The 21,773-nt window shown below is 41.4% G+C and overlaps 1 protein-coding gene across 1 annotated transcript; it reads left to right on the plus strand.

Annotated features, from left to right (window-relative positions):
• The first annotated feature begins 5,104 nt into the window (after nucleotides 1-5,104).
• LOC115134517 (tripartite motif-containing protein 16-like) lies at nucleotides 5,105-20,316 on the plus strand. The gene is made up of 6 exons (XM_029668577.2): nucleotides 5,105-5,782; nucleotides 10,176-10,271; nucleotides 10,444-10,677; nucleotides 16,024-16,183; nucleotides 17,806-17,853; nucleotides 18,996-20,316. The coding sequence occupies exons 1-6, from the start codon at nucleotides 5,186-5,188 to the stop codon at nucleotides 19,517-19,519; spliced, it is 1,659 nt and encodes a 552-aa protein (XP_029524437.1). The 5' UTR covers nucleotides 5,105-5,185; the 3' UTR covers nucleotides 19,520-20,316.
• The last annotated feature ends 1,457 nt before the right edge of the window (nucleotides 20,317-21,773 follow it).

A 21,773-nucleotide genomic window follows, 5' to 3' on the forward strand; every position in this document is an offset into this window, starting at 1 on the left:
AGTTTGCTCTTACAGACAATGAGTCACGTGGCCGTTGCTTGATCTGTAAAGCAGGCAGACGGGCATCAAGGCATTCAGTTACTGTTAGATTGACCGTTAGAATGGGCAAAACGAGTAACCTAAGAGATTTTGAGCATGGTATGATTGTCGGTGCCTGTTGCGCCGGTTCCAGTATCTCAGAAATGTCCGGCCTCCTGGGCTTTTCACTCACGACAGTGTCTACGGTTGACAGAGGATGGTGCGACAAACAAAAAACATCCATTCAGCGACAGTCCTGTGGGTGAAAACAGCTTGTTGATGAAAGAGGTGGAAGGAAAAAGGCAAGAATGGTGCAAGGCAACAGGTGATCCACAAACGGACAAATAACGGCACATTACAGCAGTGGTGTGCAAAACGACATCTTGGAACGTACAACTCTTCGGTCCTTGTCACGGGTGGGCTATTGCAGCAGACGCCCACACCGGGTTTCAATCCGATCAGCTAAAAACAAGAAGTGGCTCCAGTGGGCACGCGATCACCAACACTGAACGATTGAGGAGTGGAAAAACATTGCCCGGTCCAACGAATCCCGGTTGATGTTGCTTCATGCTGATGACAAAGTCAGGGTTTGGTGTGAACAGCATGAGTCCATGGCCCCATCCTGCTTGGTGTCAACGGTTCAGACTGGTGGCGGTGTGTAATGGTGTGGGGAATGTTTTCCAATTGATACCAAATCAGCAACGTTTGAATGCCACAGCGTATCTGAACATATCCAGACCCCAAATAATTCAGGCTGTTTTGGAGGCAAATGGGGGTCTGATCCGGTACTAGATGGGTGTACAAAACATTAGGAACACCTGAATGGTGCAAATACATAATCCATGTCTCAATTGTCTCCAGGCTTAAAAATCCTTCTTTAACCTGTCATCTCCCCTTCATCTATACTGTTTGAAGTGGATTTAACAATTGACATCAATAAGCGATCATAGCTTTCACCTGGTCAGTCTGTCTAATGTTTTGTAAACTCAGCGTATATATATGATATTAATTATTATTTTAGATTTTTTTTTAAACCACCAGTTTTGTAGAAATGATAATTGGCCTATATATTTTGAGATAACTGGCCTGTTTCTGCCCTACACATTTTTTTTTACGAACAAATCAGTCCCAAATGTATTTTTGCTTGCATCATTGTGTTGCAAAAACGGGTATATATAATGCCTTCGGAAAATATTGAGACCCCTTGACTTTTTCCACATTTTGTTAGGTTACAACCATATTCGAAAATAGATTGAATTGTGTTTTTTTCTCATAAATCTACACACAATACCCCAATATGACAAAGCAACAACAGGTTTTTAGAAATGATTGCTAATTTATAAAAATAAAAAAAATAACTGAAATACACATTTACCTAAGTATTCAGACCCTTTACTCAGTACTTGGTTGAAGCACCTTTGGCAGCGATTACAGCCTCGAGTCTTCTTAGGTATGACGCTACAAGCTTGGCACACATGTATTTGGGGAGTTTCTCCCATTCTTTTCTGCAGATCCTCTCAAACTCTGTCAGGTTGGACGGGGAGCTTTGCTGCACAGGTATTTTCAGGTATATTCAGAGATGTTCGATCGGGTTAAAGTCCGGGCTCTGACTAGGCCACTCAAGGACATTCAGAGACTTGTCCTGAAGCCACTCCTGCATTGTCTTGGCTGTGTGCTTAGGATCGTTGTCCTGTTTGAAGGTGAACCTTCACCACAGTCTGAGGTTCTGAGTGCTCTGGAGCAGTTTTGCATCAAGGATCTCTCTGTACTTTGCTCCGTTCATCTTTCCCTCGATCCTGACTAGTCTCCCAGTCCCTGCTGCTGAAAAACATCCCCATAGCATGATGCTGCCACCACCATGCTTCACCGTAGGAATGGTGCCAGGTTTCCTCCAGACGTGACGCTTGGCATTCAGGCTTAAGGGTTCAATCTTGGTTTCATCAGACCAGAGAATCTTGGGTGGGCTGTCATGTGCCTTTTTTTATTTATTTAATCCATTTTAGAATAAGGCTGTAACATAACAAAATGTGGAAAAAGTCAAAGGGTCTCAATACTTTCCAAAGGCACTGTAATTTATTTTCGTCACCATTTTGTCTCATTGAAACAGGCAAGCATTGTACATAGCCCAATATTGAATTGTTAACATGGGAAATACTCACTTCCTCCCCATAAAGATTTCGAAGAGAGGGCCTCTGCCTTCACGAGGGGATATATTACACAGGTGCCGTTTAGCATTTTCCTGGGCCTGCAAAACATTTTAATGTCCACCTTGGCAGCAGAGAGAAAAAAGTGTAGCTTTAAAGTTAATGTCCTGCAATTATACACATTTTACCATGGGGCAGAGAGAAACGTTTAAAGTTTTAAAACAAATTTCATGGCGTTCTACTCATTTTTGCATTGGGTGGAGAGAGAAATGGGCAGTTTTAAAGCAAATTTCCTGCAATTCTACATATTTTGCCATGACAAATGCCACGTTCACATGCTATCAGTGTTATCGGAAATTCCTTGTTCTGACTGGGAAGTTTCCCTTGAATGACCGTCCAAGTCGGAATTACAAGTGGGAGGCTCAGAGAAAATGTTGTGGCCCGAGTTGCCGGGTTGTGACGTTTCACCACTGACATTTTACCTTTCAACCAAAAGATGACAACAAATCCGTTTTTGACAAACTCAACCCTATCAATATAGATAATGTAGCTAGTCTGACAATATTGTCAATGTTAAGCAAGCAACATTAGTTAACTTATCAAGCTCGCTAAAATCTTATTGGTTTGTAGTATAAGTGTTCCGGCCAGAATGTACATCAATGACAATAAGTCATTTTTATGACATCACATTTAAGAAATAGGAAGTTGTGACACACACGTGAACACGGCATTATGCCACGTTCATATGATATCTGAGTGAGAGTGACTAACAAAATCAAGAGGTCAGGGCCCCTGGACACATATCTTGCGTGCCCAGTCAGCAATTTGGCCATGATTACTACAAAGTTTAGACAGCAGGCTAGACTAATTTACCTAGCAATCTATAAAATGTGAAACGACACGGGCTAATTGAGTGACTATCAGCGACTGACATAACAAGAGGAAAACTGCTGATGCACAACCGAAGTTCGAAATTCCACATGGTGTATTCTACTACTATACTGCTAGTAAGTTGACTTCCATACATTTTCTAAATAATAATTTGATTGGGGGGCCCCTAAAAACAGAATTGGGTGTGGTAGGGGATTCGATTAACCCATTGAGTTCCACCATAACGGCGGTGTCTTTTGAACTTCTAACCCATTTGAATCATTATGTGTTTGAGCTACAGACTTCGGGGTTGGAACATTTGGATTTGTCTATTTCTTCTTCATCTGTAGATACCAACCAGTTTGTGTAATTAACGGGGGCTGAGCTAGAGCGGTGTTTGTGAGACGAGGGCGAATCCCGAAGGGGCCCGGTGCCAGGTATTAAAAAATAAAAAATAAATGTCTGTAGATTCCGAATGGCTTGAGCAACAAACTATTAAAAGGTATTTATGAAAAGCTGAGATTCACCAACATGGAACATGCTTTGCTCTTTGATGTCCACAAACTACAATAGAGTCATTAGAAGGTAAGGGGTTCTTCTACATAGAAGATCATAGGAAATCCTAGGACATAGTGTCTACAATACTGTAACAAACTCCACATAGTTGTCATCGACTAGTTGGATATTAATTTCCCAGTGAGCAAACAATTTCTGTACAGCTTTCATATAAATTCATTTTTATCAGGTTTTTGCTTTGGCAGCCTTTTTATATATATATATATATATATATATATATTTTTTTTTAAACATTTGTCAATAAAACGGATTTTGTCAAATAGTTTTGTGTTCCACTTGTAGCCCTGGTTATCCTGAAAAGAAATGGGTAAAACACTTCATTGTGAGGCTAAATACAGTATAAGAGCTGGACATGCAGATGAATGAAAGTCATCAATGAAAAGACCATTTTTGCTGGGTGTCACACCCTGATCTGTTTCACCTGTCCTTGTGCTTGTCTCCACCCCATTCCAGGCGTCGCCCATCTTCCCCATTATCCCATGGGTAATTATAACTGTGTTCTCCGTTTGTCTGTTGCCAGTTCATCTTGTTTGTCAAGTCAACCAGCGTTATGTCTCAGCTCCTGATTTTCCCATGTCTCTCTTTTTCTCGCTCCTGGTTTTAACCCTTGACTGTCCTGACTCTGAGCCCGCCTGCCTGACCACTCTGCCTGAGCCTGCCTGTCGTCCTGTGCCTTTGCCCCAACTCTGGATTACCGACCTCTGCCTGTCTTGACCTGTCGTTTGCCTTCCCCTGTTGCTATAATAAACATTGTTACTTCAACACAGTCTGCATTTGGGTCTTACCTGAAACGTGATACTGGGGTCTCGGGACTGAGAGGGCTCAAATGGTATGGTTAACTGGGTAGGAGGAGTTTGCACTGGGTGAAAAGTAATTGCATTCATTTTGTAACCGGCTGCGTCCTGGGCATGAGCCGAGTGTCCAGTTCAAAACGGATGGCAAACCTTGCCCAACCGGGGCACCCACTGTTCAATTTGAGAAGAGCGTTCCTCCCTCACCGGTTTTGCCCGGTCATGTCATGGGCCATAGCCCGGTGCACCCTGATTCAGCCTAATTAAACTCCCTCAAACCCAACCCACTGCTTATCTGAAAAGCAACTTTGGTCTTTTCTAACTCCAACCTAACTAATTATACAAAAATAAACTGGAACCTTGAACAACATACTTCATATATTCTAATAACTCGCATTTGAGAATGTTTAATTGTTTGATTTATTCCATATTAAACTTCAGGCCCTAACCTAGGAACAAAACGGTTTGTTTCTCTCTTGAAGTTGCCTGCAGGGCCACGTTCAGTTGCAAAATGTTCTTGAACATTGCAGATAGAAATACACAAATAGAGACGAAGTGATTCCTTATTCTACATGTCGGAGTGGCATGTTAATTCTACATAACATATTTATATCTGAATGTTCTAAAACGTTGCATCCTGCTGAACACGCCCCAGTTCTCTCTCTCTCTTTCTAACCCCACCCCTCTGGCCAGAACCAGGAAGTCCCTCTCCCTCCCACAAACTCTCTCCTGAGAAAACAAAGCTGATCGGAGTATCTTTCTGTGTGAGAGTGAACAACAGTCCAAATGGCTCAGCAAGGAGTTCTCCTGGATCAGGACCAGTTCTGTTGTTCTGTCTGTCTGGATCTACTGAAGGAGCCAGTCACTACTGCCTGTGGACACAGTTACTGTTGGAGGTGTATTGAGGACTGCTGGGATAAGAATGTTCTGAAAGGGGTCTATAGCTGTCCCCAGTGCAGACAGACCTTCACTCCAAGGCCTACTCTGAGGAAAAATAACATGTTGGCTGAGGTAGTTGAGAAACTGAAGAAGACAGTACTCCAGGCTGCTACCCCTCCTACTCTGTGCTATGCTGGACCTGGAGATGTGGCGTGTGATTTCTGCACTGGGACCAGAAAGCAGAAAGCCCTCATGTCCTGTCTGGCGTGTTTGGCCTCTTACTGTGAGACTCACCTCCAACCTCACTATGAAGTTCCTGCCTTTAAGAAGCACAAATTGATTAAAGCCACAGCTCGACTACAGGAGAAGATCTGCTCTCATCATGACAAACTGCTGGAGTTTTACTGTCGTACACATCAGCAGTGTATCTGTATGCTGTGTGTGATGGATGTACATAAAGGCCATGATACAGTGTCAGCTGCAGCAGAGAGAACTGAGAAACAGGTAGGACCTGTTCAACATGTTGGTGACTGTCTGATGAACAAAGACTTAAAGATACAGTAGGAACTAAGTCTGTTTGAATTATATATATTTGAAATATAATTGACCCACAGCAGAAGTAACACAAACTGTGAGAATATAAAGTACCAGTCAGAAGTTTGGACACACCTACTCATTCAAGGGTTTTTCTCTATTTTTACTATTTTCTACATTGTAGAATAATGGTGAAGACATCGAAACTATGAAATAACACATATGGAATCATGTAGTAACCCAAAAAGGTTAAACAAATCAAAATAGATTTTTCTAGTTGAGATTCTTCAAAGTGGCCGCCCTTTGCCTTGATGACAGCTTTGCACACTCTTCCGCATATATAGGTTCGGCTAGGCGAAGTGAACGTCTGCGCTCGCATATCCCCTTAACCTGTTACTCCTACCCCCTACTTAGGTTCGGCTAGGCGAAGTGAACGTCTGCGCTCGCATATCCCCTTAACATACCTACGCTTGAAAAACGCAATGTTACCGTTTGTCCCTCGAGATGCCGTAAACCAGTACACTTTCTCAAAATAGTCTGAATTAATCTAAGAGAACGCAAGAAATCCGTACTTCATTTGCACATTTTTTGCAGAGGTGTTAGGTGCGCAATTTTACATCTCACTTAAGATGTTTGGAGCAGTATTTCTCAAGTGAAAGAAATTGCATGAAAACTAGTCGTCTTCCCCATTTTTGGTATAATGGCGTTAGCAACAATTATATGTGCATTCCGCCACCTACTGTAGAGGTGGAAAATGAAAAAAAAGCGGGTAAAAAACAAAAATAATAATTTTATGTTAATTAAACTAAATCAGCTTGCTTTTCTGTTTTAGTCAGGTCCCTACACCGGCTCAGAAGGATCCTGTGATGGCGGGACATTTCCTGGCGACAGTCGTCCTTGCAGTGCTTCTGCCGTTAACCTGTTGCGACGAGCAATCCCGTATCCGGGATCGTAATTATAGCCTCAAGCTCATTACCATAACGCAACGTTAACTATTCATGAAAATCGCAAATGAAATGAAATAAATATATTGGCTCTCAAGCTTAGCCTTTTGTTAACAACACTGTCATCTCAGAGTTTCAAAATATGCTTTTCAACCATAGCAAAACAAGCATTTGTGTAAGAGTATTGATAGCTAGCATAGCATTAAGCCTAGCATTCAGCAGGCAACATTTTCACAAAAACAAGAAAAGCATTCAAATAAAATCATTTACCTTTGAAGAACTTCGGATGTTTTCAATGAGGAGACTCTCAGATAGCAAATGTTCAGTTTTTCCAAAAAGATTATTTGTGTAGGAGAAATCGCTCCGTTTTGTTCATCACGTTTGGCTGAGAAAAAACCCCGAAAATTCAGTCATCAAAACGCCTAACTTTTTTCCAAATTAACTCCATAATATCGACAGAAACATGGCAAACGTTGTTTAGAATCAATCCTCAAGGTGTTTTTCACATATCTATTCGATGATAAGTCATTCGTGGCAGTTTGGTTTCTCCTCTGAATCACATGGAAAAATACATGCAGCTGGAGATTACGCACCAATTTCGACGGAGGACACCAGGGGGATACCTGGTAAATGTAGTCTCTTATGGTCAATCTTCCAATGATATGCCTACAAATACATCACAATGCTGCAGACACCTTGGGGAAACGACAGAAAGTGTAGGCTCGTTCCTGGCGCATTCACAGCCATATAAGGAGACATTGGAACACAGCGCCTCAAAAATCTGGCTCACTTCCTGTTTGAAGTTTCATCTTGGTTTCGCCTGTAGCATTAGTTCTGTGGCACTCACAGACAATATCTTTGCAGTTTTGGAAACGTCAGAGTGTTTTCTTTCCAAAGCTGTCAATTATATGCATAGTTGAGCATCTTTTCGTGACAAAATATCTTGTTTAAAACGGGAACGTTTTTCATCCAAAAATGAAATACTGCCCCCAGAGGTTCAAGGTTAAAGGTTCAAACGCAGATTAAACGCAGATTTTTTTTTTTTTTTCAACACCAAATCATGATTGTTTTCTATTAAAATGGTCTAAAAGAAACAAATAGCTTCTTAGCGAAGATACATTTCTCAAGCAAGAATTTGGGTCTGGGTCTGAGTGGGGAGGGGGAAACTGAAAACTAGCTGTTATTGGCAGAGATGTTTGGAACTCTTTCTAATTGGTCTATTAACGAATTTACCACCTGGTAATGTCACCAGGCCAAAGCTCCATCATGCACGGGGCTTTTAAAAATATGTGGGTTTTTGGTAACGCAATGGGAATTGATGGGAAATTATGTAAATATATCACTAGCCACTTTAAACAATGCTACCTTATATAATGTTACTTACCCTACATTATTTACATTTACATTTAAGTCATTTAGCAGACGCTCTTATCCAGAGCGACTTACAAATTGGTGCGTTCACCTTAAGACATCCAGTGGAACAGCCACTTTACAATAGTGCATCTAAATCTTTTAAGGGGGGTGAGAAGGATTACTTTATCCTATCCTAGGTATTCCTGAAAGAGGTGGGGTTTCAGGTGTCTCCGGAAGGTGGTGATTGACTCCGCTGTCCTGGCGTCGTGAGGGAGTTTGTTCCACCATTGGGGGGCCAGAGCAGCGAACAGTTTTGACTGGGCTGCGCGGGAACTGTACTTCCTCAGTGGTAGGGAGGCGAGCAGGCCAGAGGTGGATGAACGCAGTGCCCTTGTTTGGGTGTAGGGCCTGATCAGAGCCTGGAGGTACTGAGGTGCCGTTCCCCTCACAGCTCCGTAGGCAAGCACCATGGTCTTGTAGCGGATGCGAGCTTCAACTGGAAGCCAGTGGAGAGAGCGGAGGAGCTCTCATATTATTCATCTCATATGCATACGTATATACTGTACTCTACATCATCGACTGCATCCTTATGTAATACATGTATCACTAGCCACTTTAACTATGCCACTTTGTTTACTTTGTCTACATACTCATCTCATATGTATATACTGTACTCGATACCATCTACTGTATGCTGCTCTGTACCATCACTCATTCATATATCCTTATGTACATATTCTTTATCCCCTTACACTGTGTATAAGACAGTAGTTTTGGAATTGTTAGTTAGATTACTTACATTTACATTTACATTTAAGTCATTTAGCAGACGCTCTTGTTGGTTATCACTGCATTGTCGGAACTAGAAGCACAAGCATTTCGCTACACTCGCATTAACATCTGCTAACCATGTGTATGTGACAAATACAATTTGATTTGATTTGATTTGATTTCTTAAATTTACAGAAGGCAAATAATTTATCCAAACAAAATATAAGTGTTGATATTAATTGGCAGGGGTCTGTAATTGATGTATTTCTAATACCTTTTAAGACATTTTTTCTGGTAGATGTTGTCTAATACCCCCTTTTCCATCTGTTTGACCAGAAATCAAAGCCATTAGTTTCTAGGTTTCCATCCAATTGGCAACAGATTCTCATGCAAATATTTTTAAAATATGCATAAAGAAAATATGCAAAAAAATTCCACCAGTGGTGTGAATCCACCAAACTGACTTGTTGACATACAGTGACCTTGGAAAGGTGTGCACTTTCACCACCCTGTGAAATACATAATAATGTATTTAATCTGTAGCCTAATAAACTTAATGGTTTCCCGAGTCCTAGTTGGAGGACCACACACCATGCCATCGCGTGACTCCCAATTGGATGATTGTTAAATCAATATTTGCGCTTAAAGGCATTTCCACAATGTCTAGCGTAATACATTTTACCGACACAAAAAGATCCCTCCCACCATGTCTAACAAAGAAATGTTCTGTCGGCATTTATAAAATTGGACGGAGCCTTCCTGTTTCCTTCAAAGCTGTTGTGATACATTTTTGTATATAGCATGACTTTACTCGCATAAAAACTGTGGATGGAAACATGTGCCTAATTTTTAAGATGGGAAAATGGTTGAAAATGTATCTATGCCTTAATTTCCCCAAAATATACTCTTAGCTTTCATTTGACACCCAATTTGATATGCTCCTATGAACTTCACATGCTGGTGCTCATGGGTAATTTTACATGGAAATTACCATATAATACGAAATGTATGATGTAGTACATAATTACTTTAACCTAGATGCCCCAAATGTATCACCATTTTCTCAAGCCAAACACCATTATCATTTAGAATATGCCCTTTCATGACTCCAAAGTTCAGTGTAAACTACTTGATACATGTAGGTTTACATAGCAACATATCAATGATCATATTGCGAAGGTATTTCCTCATTATTTTAGACCTTACTCTCTATGGGCCCTATGTCTCATTACGGTGTTAGTGGAACTATTGGACAAATAAAGCTTGATAACTCATTGAATAGTGACTTTCCACAGAAGCAACTGGGGATGAGTCAGCAGAAGGTCCAGCAGAGAGTCCAGAAGAGAGAGAAGGAGTTGAAGGAGCTCCAACAGGCTGTGGAGTCTCTCAAGGTGAATATTGACCAGAGATGCACATTTTCACTTCTCTCGGAGAGAGCGAGAGAGACCCCTCTCCGAACTCACTGATCCCCACTGTGGGGAACAGGCTGTCTGGGCTCCTAGTTAAAGAGAGAACATGTTTAACATGAAGCCTTCTCTTCTGTCTCTCTCTCTGTCCTAAAAGCACTCTGCACAGGCAGCAGTGGAGGACACTGAGAAGATCTTTACTCAGCTGATCCGCTCCATTGAGAGAAGATGCTCCGAAGTGAAGGAGCTGATCAGAGCCCAAGAGAAGGCTCAAGCGAGTCAAGCTGAAGGACTTCTGGAGCAACTGAAGCAGGAGATAGCTGAGCTGAGGAAGAGAAACGCTGTGTGTGACCAGCTCTCACACACAGAGGACCACATCCATTTCCTGCAGGTAAAACTATATTGCCTTGATACAGTTGAAGTCAGAAGTTTACATACACCTTAGCCAAATACCTTTAAACTCAGTTTTTCACAATTCCTGACATTAAATCCGAGTAAAAATTCCTTGTCTTCGGTCAGTTAGGTTCACCACTTAAATGTCAGAATAATTGTGATACAGTGAATTATAAGTGAAATAATCTGTCTGTAAACAATTGTTGGAACAATTACTTGTCATGCACAACGTAGATGTCCTAACCGACTTGCCAAAACTATAGTTTGTTAATAACTTCTTATGGCTGCAGGGGCAATATTGAGTAGCTTGGATGAAAGGTGCCCAGAGGTGCCCAGAGTAAACTGCCTGCTCCTCAGTCCCAGTTGCTAATATATGCATATTATTATTAGTATTGGATAGAAAACATTCTGAAGTTTCTAAAACTGTTTGAAAGATGTCTATGAGTATAACATAACTCATATGGCAGGCAAAAACCTGAGAAGAAATCAAAACAGGAAGTGGGAAATCTGAGGTTGGTCGATTTTCAACCCAGGCCCTATTGAATACACAGTGGGATATTGGTTATGTTGCACTTCCTAAGGCTTACGCTAGATGTCAACCGTCTTTAGAAACTTGTTTGAGGATTCTACTGTGAAGTGGGACCGAATGAGAGAGGAATGAGTCAGAGGTCTGCCAGCAGTCACGCGCTGGTCACGCGCATTTCACATGAGAGGTAGCTGCGTTCCTTTGCTTTTCTGAAGACAAAGAAATTCTCAGGTTGGAATATTATTGAAGTGTTATGTTAAAAACATCCTAAAGATTGATTCCATACATCGTTTGACATGTTTCTACGGACGGCAACGGAACTTTTTGACATTTCGTCTGCAACTAGGGAACGCGCTTCATGACTTTGGATTTGTTCCTGGGAGTGCATTCCGATGAAGATCATCAAAGGTAAGTGAATATTTATAATGTTATTTCTGATTTCTGTTGTCTCCAACATGGTGGATATCTATTTGTTCTCTGAGCGCCGTTCTCAGATTATTACATGGTTTGCTTTTTCTGTAAAGCTTTTTTGAAATCTGACACAACGGTTGTATTAAGGAGAAGTGTATGTATATTTCCATGTCTAACAATTGTATTTTCATCTACATTTATAATGAGTCATTCTGTAAAATGACGTGGCTCTCTGCAATATCACCAGATCTTTTTGAAACTAGTGAACATAACGTGCCAAGGGAAATTCTAAATTGATATGGGAGAATCTAAAAAAGTTAACAGGGAAAGACCATAGTAACACTGCAAAAAGACTAGAAATCATGGTGAATAACAATCTAACACAGGATGCAGTTGAAATAGCAACAGCCTTCAATTCCTACTTTATTGACTCTGTCAGGTTACTGACACAGAACCCCTCCACTGATTTCTTGGGCTCAGTGCTAGTGAATGACACTCAACCTGTCTTCATCATAAGGTAGGTTTCTGAGTCAAAGGTGAACAAGGTGATTAGCTCACTAAAGAACTCTAAAGCCAAAGATGTGTTTGGGATGGACTCTACCTTTCTTAAAAACTACAAAGAGTCACTCATTGGCCCCATTACTAAGGTCACCAACACATCTATTGGTCTCGGTGTGTTTCAAGGGTATGGAAGTCGGCCATAATAACGGCCATCTTTAAATCAGGCGACCCTGCTGACGTGAGTAACTACAGGCCCATTAGTATACTACCTGTGGTGTCAAAGGTTGTTGAAAAGTGTGTAGCAGAACAACTGATTGCCCACCTCAACAACAGCCCCTTCACATTACACTCCATGCAGTTTGGCTTCAGAGCGAAACACTCCACAGAAACGGCCAACTGCTTTCTTCTGAAAATGTGAAGTCCAAGATGGACAAAGGGGGTGCTGTTGGGGCTGTGTTTCTGGACCTAAGGAAGGCTTTTGATACTGTTAACCATGAGATTCTCATCACAAAATTGTCCAAGTTCAACTTTTCCCCTGATGCCTTGAGATGGATGAAATCATACCTTGAAGGCAGAACTCAGTGTGTCAGAGTGAGCAATGAGCTGTCGCCCACTCGTAGCTATGATGTGGGCGTGCCCCAAGGGTCAATACTGGGGCCCCTCCTGTTCAGCCTGTACATTAATGATCTGCCTTCTGTCTGTACTGGGTCTGAAGTTCAAATGTATGCAGATGATACAGTGATATATGTGCATGCAAAGAGCAAACAACAAGCTGCACAAGAACTCACTACTGTAATGGTCCAGGTTACAAAGTGGCTCAGTGACTCGTGTTTGCATCTCAATGTGAAAAAAACTGTTTGCATGTTCTTCACAAAGAGGGCAACGGATGCTACTGAGCCAGATGTCTATGTGTCAGGGGAGAAGCTCCAGGTGGTATCCGATTTTAAGTACCTTGGCATCATACTTGATTCCAACCTCTCTTTTAAAAAGCATGTGAAAAAGGTAATTCAAATAACTAAATTCAATCTAGCTAATTTCCGATTTATACGAAAGTGTTTGACTACAGAGGTAGCAAAACTGTACTTCAAATCTATGATACTCCCCCACTTAACATACTGCTTGACTAGTTGGGCCCAAGCTTGCTGTACAACATTAAAACCTATTCAGTCTGTCTACAAACAGGCTCTCAAAGTGCTTGATAGGAAGCCCAATAGCCATCATCATTGTCACATCCTTAGAAAGCATGAGCTCTTGAGTTGGGAAAATCTTGTGCAATACACCGACGCATGTCTTGTATTCAAGATCCTTAATGGCCTGGCTCCCCTCCACTCAATATTTTTGTTAAACAGAAAACCCAGACATATGGCAGCAGATCCACAAGGTCTGCCATGAGAGGTGACTGTATAGTTCCCCTAAGGAAAAGCACCTTTAGTAAATCTGCATTCTCTGTGAGAGCTTCCCATGTCTGGAATACACTGCCATCAGACACACATAACTGCACCACATATCACACTTTCACAAAATGCTTGAAGACCTGGCTAAAGGTCAATCAGATTTGTGAACATGGTCCCTAGCTGTGTGTTGCCGCTTTCCATGTTGTCTGTTGTCTGTAGCTTGTGAGGTGTGGAAACACTTTGTTGCTTTTATGAATTTTGTCTTGCTGCTTTTTGTTCTATGTTGCTCTGTCTGTATGCTATGTCTTGCTTGTCCTATGTTGCTATGTCTTGCTTGTTCTATGGTGCTATTGTCTATATTGTAATTGTTTTTAATAACCTGCCCAGGGACTGCGGTTGAAAATTAGCCGGCTGGCTAAAACCGGCACTTTTACTGAAACGTTGATTAATGAGCACTGTCCCTGTAAAAATAAAATAAACTAAACTAAACTATACTGAGATTTTTTTTATATAAATATGCACTTTATCGAACAAAACATACATGTATTGTGTAACATGAAGCGCTATAAGTGTCATCTGATGAAGATCATCAATGGTTAGTGATTAATTTTATCTATATTTGTGCTTTTTGTGACTCCTCTCTTTGGCTGGAAAAAATGGCTGTGTTTTTCTGTGGCTTGGCTCTGACCTAACATAATCGTTTGTGGTGCTTTCGCTGTAAAGCCTATTTGAAATCAGACACGCTGATGGGATTAACAACAAGATTACCTTTAAAATGGTATAAGATACATGTACAGCGGGGCAAACAAGTATTTAGTCAGCCACCAATTGTGCAAGTTCTCCTACTTAAAAAGATGAGAGGCCTGTAATTTTCATCATAGGTACACTTCAACTATGACAGACAAAATTCGAAAAAAAATCCAGAAAGTCACATTGTAGGATTTTTTATGAATTTGCAAATTATGGTGGAAAATAAGTATTTGGTCACCTACAAACAAGCAAGATTTCTGGCTCTCACAGACCTGTAACTAGGCTCCTCTGTCCTCCACTCGTTACCTGTATTAATGGCACCTGTTTGAACTTGTTATCAGTATAAAAGACACCTGTCCACAACCTCAAACAGTCACACTCCAAACTCCACTATGGCCAAGACCAAAGAGCTGTCAAAGGACACCAGAAACAAAATTGTAGACCTGCACCAGGCTGGGAAGACTGCAATCGGTAAGCAGCTTGGTTTGAAGAAATCAACTGTGGGAGCAATTATTAGGAAATGGAAGACATACAAGACGACTGATAATCTCCCTCGATCTGGGGCTCCACGCAAGATCTCACCCCGTGGGGTCAAAATGATCACAAGAACGGTGAGCAAAAATCCCAGAACCACACGGGGGGACCCAGTGAATGACCTGCAGAGAGCTGGGACCAAAGTAACAAAGCCTACCATCAGTAACACACTACGCCGCCAGGGACTCAAATCCTGCAGTGCCAGACGTGTCCCCCTGCTTAAGCCAGTACATGTCCAGGCCCGTCTGAATTTTGCTAGAGAGCATTTGGAGGATCCAGAAGAAGATTGGGAGAATGTCATATGGTCAGATGAAACCAAAATATAACTTTTTGGTAAAAACTCAACTCGTCGTGTTTGGAGGACAAAGAATGCTGAGTTGCATCCAAAGAACACCATACCTACTGTGAAGCATGGGGGTGGAAACATCATGCTTTGGGGCTGTTTTTCTGCAAAAGGACCAGGATGACTGATCCGTGTAAAGGAAAGAATGAATGGGGCCATGTATCGTGAGATTTTGAGTGAAAACCTCCTTCCATCAGCAAGGGCATTGAAGATGAAACGTGGCGGGGTCTTTCAGCATGACAATGATCCCAAACACACCGCCCGGGCAACGAAGGAGTGGCTTCGTAAGAAGCATTTCAAGGTCCTGGAGTGGCCTAGCCAGTCTCCAGATCTCAACCCCATAGAAAATCTTTGGAGGGAGTTGAAAATCCGTGTTGCCCAGCAACAGCCCCAAAACATCACTGCTCTAGAGGAGATCTGCATGGAGGAATGGGCCAAAATACCAGCAACAGTGTGTGAAAACCTTGTGAAGACTTACAGAAAACGTCACAATGTGATTTTCTGGAAAAAATTTTCTCATTTTGTCCGTCATAGTTGAAGTGTACCTATGATGAAAATTACAGGCCTCTCTCATATTTTTAAGTGGGAGAACTTGCACAATTGGTGGCTGACTAAATACTTTTTTGCCCCACTGTATGTTTGAGGAATTTTAATTGAGATTTCTGTTGTTTGAATTTGGAGCTCTGCACTTTCACTGGCTGTTGTCATATCAATCCCGTTAACGGGATTGCAGCCCTAAGAATTTTGCGGAGTGGTTGAAAATGAGTTTTTATGACTGTAACCTAAGTGCATGTAAACTTCCCACTTCAACTGTACATGTTACTCATCAGTGTAGAATGGATGAAACTCTCAATTATTTGTCTGTCCGTTTGTCTGACTCCCCAGAGTTATCAGTCTCTCTCCAGTCCCAGTGTTTCTTCAGACTTACCCAGCATCACTGTCCGTCCTCTTCAGTACTTTGGATATGTGAGTAAGACTGTGTCTGAGCTGAGAGAGAAACTAGAATACTTCCTTAAAAGAGAATGGACCAAGATCTCGACTACAGGTACGTTGAAAATAATAAGAACATCAACTTTAGATCACTGAAAGTTCCCTACAATTCATAAACAGTGCATTCGAAAAGTATTCAGACCCCTCGACTTTTTCCACATTTTGTTACGTTACAGCCTTATTCTAAAATGGGTTAAATAAAAATAATCCTCACCAATCTACACACAATACCACATAATGACAAAGCGAAAACAGGTGTTACACATTTTTGTTAATTTATTATAAAAAACAGAAATACCTTATTTACATAATATTCAGACCCTTTGCTATGAGACAGGAAATTGTGCATAGGTGCATACCGTTTCCATGGATCATCCTTGAGATGTTTCTACAATTTGATTGGAGTCCACCTCTGATAAATTCAATTGATTGGATATGATTTGGAATGGCACACACCTGTCTATATAAGGTCCCACAGTTGACAGTGCATGTCAGAGCAAAAACCAAGCCATGGGGTCGAAAGAATTGTCCATAGAGCTCCGAGACAGTATAGTGTCGAGGCAAAGATCTGGGGAAAGTTCTGCATTATTGAAGGTCCCCAAGAACACAGTGGCCTCCATCATTCTTAAGTGGAAGAAGTTTGGAACCACCAAGACACTTCCAAGAACTGGCCGCCTGGCCAAACTGATTACCTCAGGGAGGTGACCAAGAACCCGATGTTCACTCTGACAGAGCTCCAGAGTTCCTCTGTGGAGATGTGAGAACCTTCCAAAAGGAGAACCTTCAGATCAGGCTTTTACGGTAGAGTGGCCAGACGGAAGCCACTCCTCAGTAAAAGGCACATGACAGCCCACTTAGAGTTTGCCAAAAGGCACCTAATGAACTCTCAGACCATGAGAAACAAGATTCTCTGGTCTGATGAAACCAAGATTGAACTGAATACCAAGCGTCACGTCTGGCGGAAACCTGGCACCATCTCTACGGTGAAACATAGTAGTGGCAGCATCATGCTGTGGGTAGGTTTTTCAGCGGCAGGAACTGGGAGACTAGTCAGGATTGAGGGAAAGATAAACAGAGCAAAGGACAGATAGATCCTTGATGAAAACCTGCTCCAGAGCATTCAGGAGATCAGAGTGGGTCGAAGGTTCACCTTCCAACAGGACAATGACCCTAAGCACACAGCCAAGACAACGCAGGAGTGGCTTCGGGACAATCTCTGAATGTCCTTGAGTGGCCTAGCCAGAGCCCGGACTTGAACCAGATCTAACATTTCTGGAGAGACCTGAAAATAGCTGTGCAGCGACGCTCCACATCCAACCTGACAGAGATTGAGAGGATCTGCAGAGAAGAATAGGAGAAAGTCCCAAGCTTGTAGCGTCATACCTAAGAGGACTCGAGGTTGTAATCGCTGCCAAAAGTGCTTTAACAAAGTCTTAAGGAAACGGTCTGAATACTGATGTAAATTTAATACTTGTTTTTTTTATACATTAAAAAAATATATATGTTTTTGCTTTGTCATTATTGTGTTTAGATTGAGGGGGAAAGAAACAATTAAATCCATTTTAGAATAAGGCTGTAATGTAATAATGCACTGTAACACAACAATGCACTGTACATGTGCAATATGGTATGACGATAACATTCCCTCTCTCTGTGAATGTGTTTGTTTGTCTGTAGTGGATGTTTTGCCTACAGAGCCCAAGACCAGAGAACAGTTCTTACAATGTGAGTCTCTTTATTCAAAGTAACTAACAGTTCAGACAGGAAACCCTCATTCGTTTAACCATTTATTAGAAAAGAGATGACAATAGATTTGGTCTTGGCATTAGGCAATGCTACTTCAGGGGATGCCTCGATGCCATATCAATGAGTACCATTATTACCATTATCAATCAACCACAGGCAGTGAGCGAGATATATACCAATCCCCCTGACAGGAACAAATAGCAGAAACAAACAGGTGGAGGCTGGGGTGGTGTTGCAGAAAACAGACAATGTTTAGCGGGTAGCAGCGATGTTACCGCGGCAGCAATATTAAGCAGCAACGAAAAGCTAATGGCATAGTTTAGCGCAGAAGTGTGTGTGTGTGTGTGTGTGTGTGTGTGTGTGTGTGTGTGTGTGTGTGTGTGTGTGTGTGTGTGTGTGTGTGTGTGTGTGTGTGTAGAACTGGTCAAGATCAATTGACCTCAATATTAATGTGGGAACTGTTTTAATCCGATTGGTGTAATCTCAGTTGATGCTATCTCTATCACTAATGCTCTTTATACGGACACTCCTCACAAACCCTGAGATAGGAATATATACTATAGCAATAGTGGATATAGTCAAAGACTGGGTACTGCAGCTATCTGATTCATTGTCTTGCTCCTTTGATCTCTGCTCTGCTGTTATCAAATACCGGGTACACTGTAACAAATTGGTGAAAATGTACAGCTAAAAATCTTAAATTAGCTACTGGAATTCTTTGTTACAGTACTGTAAAAGCAATGCATTATGGGGGCTCAATGACATTCAGCTACACTGTTAGCAATTGCTGTAATTTTACAATAAATTACTGTATTGACTGTTTTGCTGTTCATTTACTGCAGCATACTGAAATTATGGTGCATTGTGGGAAATGGGTACAGCCACAGAATACAGCAACCTACTGGCTACTGTGCTGCCAATCATTTACTATATTGCAGTACCAACCCATACTGTATTTTTGTAGCACCAAAAAAAGCTTTTCCTGTAAATCTACAGTAACCTACTGGCTACTGTGCTGCCAGTAAATTACTGAAAAAAGACAGGATTTTTTTAACATTGTGGATACATTATTTGACAACTTGTTCTAAACTCTGCTGGTCTCTGCTCTGCTCTTCTCACAGATTCCTGTCAGCTCACACTGGACCCAAACACAGCATGTGAAGAACTCTTTCTGACTGAAGGGAAGAGAAAGGTCACCTTTACAGATCAAGCCCAATCATATCCTAACCATCCAGACAGATTCACCAACTACTACCAGGTTCTGTGTAGAGAGGGTCTGTCTGGATGCTGTTACTGGGAGGTGGAGTGGAGTGGGCACTGGGTTCATACAGCAGTCTCATATAAAGACATCAGCAGAACAAGGGCAGGTCATGCATTCGGATCCAATGACAAGTCCTGGAGTTTAGGGTGCTCTACGGGTGGTTATCGTTTCATACACAATAATGTTGTGACTAATGTACCGGGCCCTTGGTCCTCCAGAGTGGGAGTGTACCTGGATCACAAGGCAGGTACTCTGTCCTTCTACAGCATCTCTGACACAATGACCCTCCTCCACAAAGTCCACACCACATTTCCTCAGCCCCTCTATCCTGGGTTTCGTCTCTATGGAGCTAATGATACTGCTGAGCTGTGTAAACTGTGGTAGGGGCCCACATAGATACTAGTCATGCTGGTGGTGACCGTCCCCATATGTGATGCTTCATTCGGCTTAGTTATTTTTCTGCAGTTACTTCATCGGACTGATTAGATCTTCAGAGATGTAATTAATAAAAATGTAATGTATTTATATTCTATCAAATGGAATGTTTTAATCTTGTACATTCACCATGGTGTATGTTTTTGATGTATATTGGTTTGCATTGAGCGCCATTGATATGTTTTCTATTGGTTATCCGTCTCTATGCAATTTTTCTCAGTGGCATGGAACAGGTAGTTTCACTTACTTGCTAACTATACTATTTGGGATGGTTTCCCGGACACAGATTAAGCCTAGTACTAGATTTAAAAGCATGTTCAATGGAGCTGTCCGGGAAACCAGCCCTAAATTTGGCAAATTTGATGCACCCATAATTTTCAGGCGCAACGTTAAACCTATCCAGCAGGTGGTGCTACTGATCAAACAATAAAAAACGGAAAATATCTTGATTTGCCAGTCAATATATTGTGCTAATACCGTTGTCGATGTATCGTCAATCAACTATCCCGAGTTAGGAATAGATTAAGTTAGGCCATCTATTGTTCAGTGATTAAAAAATGTTTCTGGTGATGGGAAATAAATACAACAAAAATAAGGTCATGATTTGGATTGTCAAATTGATTTTCCAATTGGATAAGCAAGTTCCTAAAACGTTAAAATACTGCGTTTCACCAGTACCTTACAGTTGTTTGTATGTTTATGTCTGACATTAACAGATGACATTAAAAAACACTATAGTAATAGTATTCCGAGGTATGTATTTGACTTTTAAATGGACTGTGTTGAAGCTGGTTTGTGGTGTGGTGATAGAGGAGGGGAGGAGATAACGATAAAGAAGACAAAAGATTTTCATACACAGGAGAGTTACTGGCTCTGTCCCAAATGACACCTACTTCTGACCAGGTCAATAGTAGTGCACTACATTGGGAATACAGTGTATATTTCAGATCACTGTCATTGGAATACTTCATGGCTGACATTCCCCATTCGTGTTTAGACACCCTCTCATTGAACTGGGACAGATTCTAAATGGTATTGATACGCCATACGGGTCTAACTAAAGTTCCACATACAGTACCTGTATTCCTTCATCTCCAGAACTTTACCTGATCTCACTCTCTCACTCACTAGGGCCAGCTCTAGGCATAAGAGCCCCCCCCTTTACGAGGTATGCTTAGATATGCAGACATATTTAGATTTTTAAACATTTTTAAACATAGAATTAAGCATAATGACTATGGCTCTAGAAACAAAGGAAAGGCACGTTTCAGGTATTTGAAAAATGCAAAATTCTCCAACTTCCGCACGGGAAGTCTAGTCACCCTCTGGACCACCTCCCCAGCTATCCACACGTACTTTGTGTTAGTGTAAGAATGTGTGAGTAGAGTTCAGTGTGTGTGTGTGCATTGAGTTAGTGCAAAAAAGGGACAATGCAGGTGGTCTGGGTGGCCATTTGATTAGCTATTTAGAAGTCTTGTTTAACAGTCTTATGGCTTGGGGGTAGAAGCTGTTCAGGGTCCTGTTGGTTCCAGACTTCGTGCACTGTGCGGTAAGCAGAGAGATCAGTCTATGACTTGGGGGGCCCAAAAAGGCTAGGCCCTGCAGACAACCTCAATAGGGTTTCTTTGCGGCTCTATTCTTTTGGTGTAGTCATCTCCCCACTGCACATGGAGTGACGATAGAACGATGAGAAACAGGAGCAAGGTGATGGAGACAATTATTTTTGAACAGTTATCTTCCTATCTGACATCAAATAACCCTTGCTTTCAACTTCTTTATCCTAAATGTCAACAATACAAAGTCTCCTCTATACTCTCCTTTCTCTTGTTTGTGTATTACAATGATTAATGTAACAGTTTTACAAAGTTATTTCTTCTCGGGTTAATCACTTAGTAAAAATAATTAGAGTACATGTCAAGAAAGTGTATAAAACTGTATAAAAAGTCATAACATGTACAATTCATTCCATATGCTTAACATGGGAAATGTTCACTTCCTTCCATAAGAGTTATTGAAGATATGAGATAAGCCCCTGCCTTCACCGGGAATATATTATGCCACGTTCACGTTATGTTGGAGTGATCGGAGGAACACAAGTACCCTTCTCACCATTGAAGACGAAACCGCGGCCATGTTTGTTTCCATATTCAGTGATGCATGAGACCAGAGTTTAGCATGTAGGAAAGATCGGGCTCCAGAAATC

Source organism: Oncorhynchus nerka, linkage group LG9a (assembly GCF_034236695.1).
Source record: "Oncorhynchus nerka isolate Pitt River linkage group LG9a, Oner_Uvic_2.0, whole genome shotgun sequence".
Taxonomy (NCBI): Eukaryota; Metazoa; Chordata; class Actinopteri; order Salmoniformes; family Salmonidae; genus Oncorhynchus; species Oncorhynchus nerka.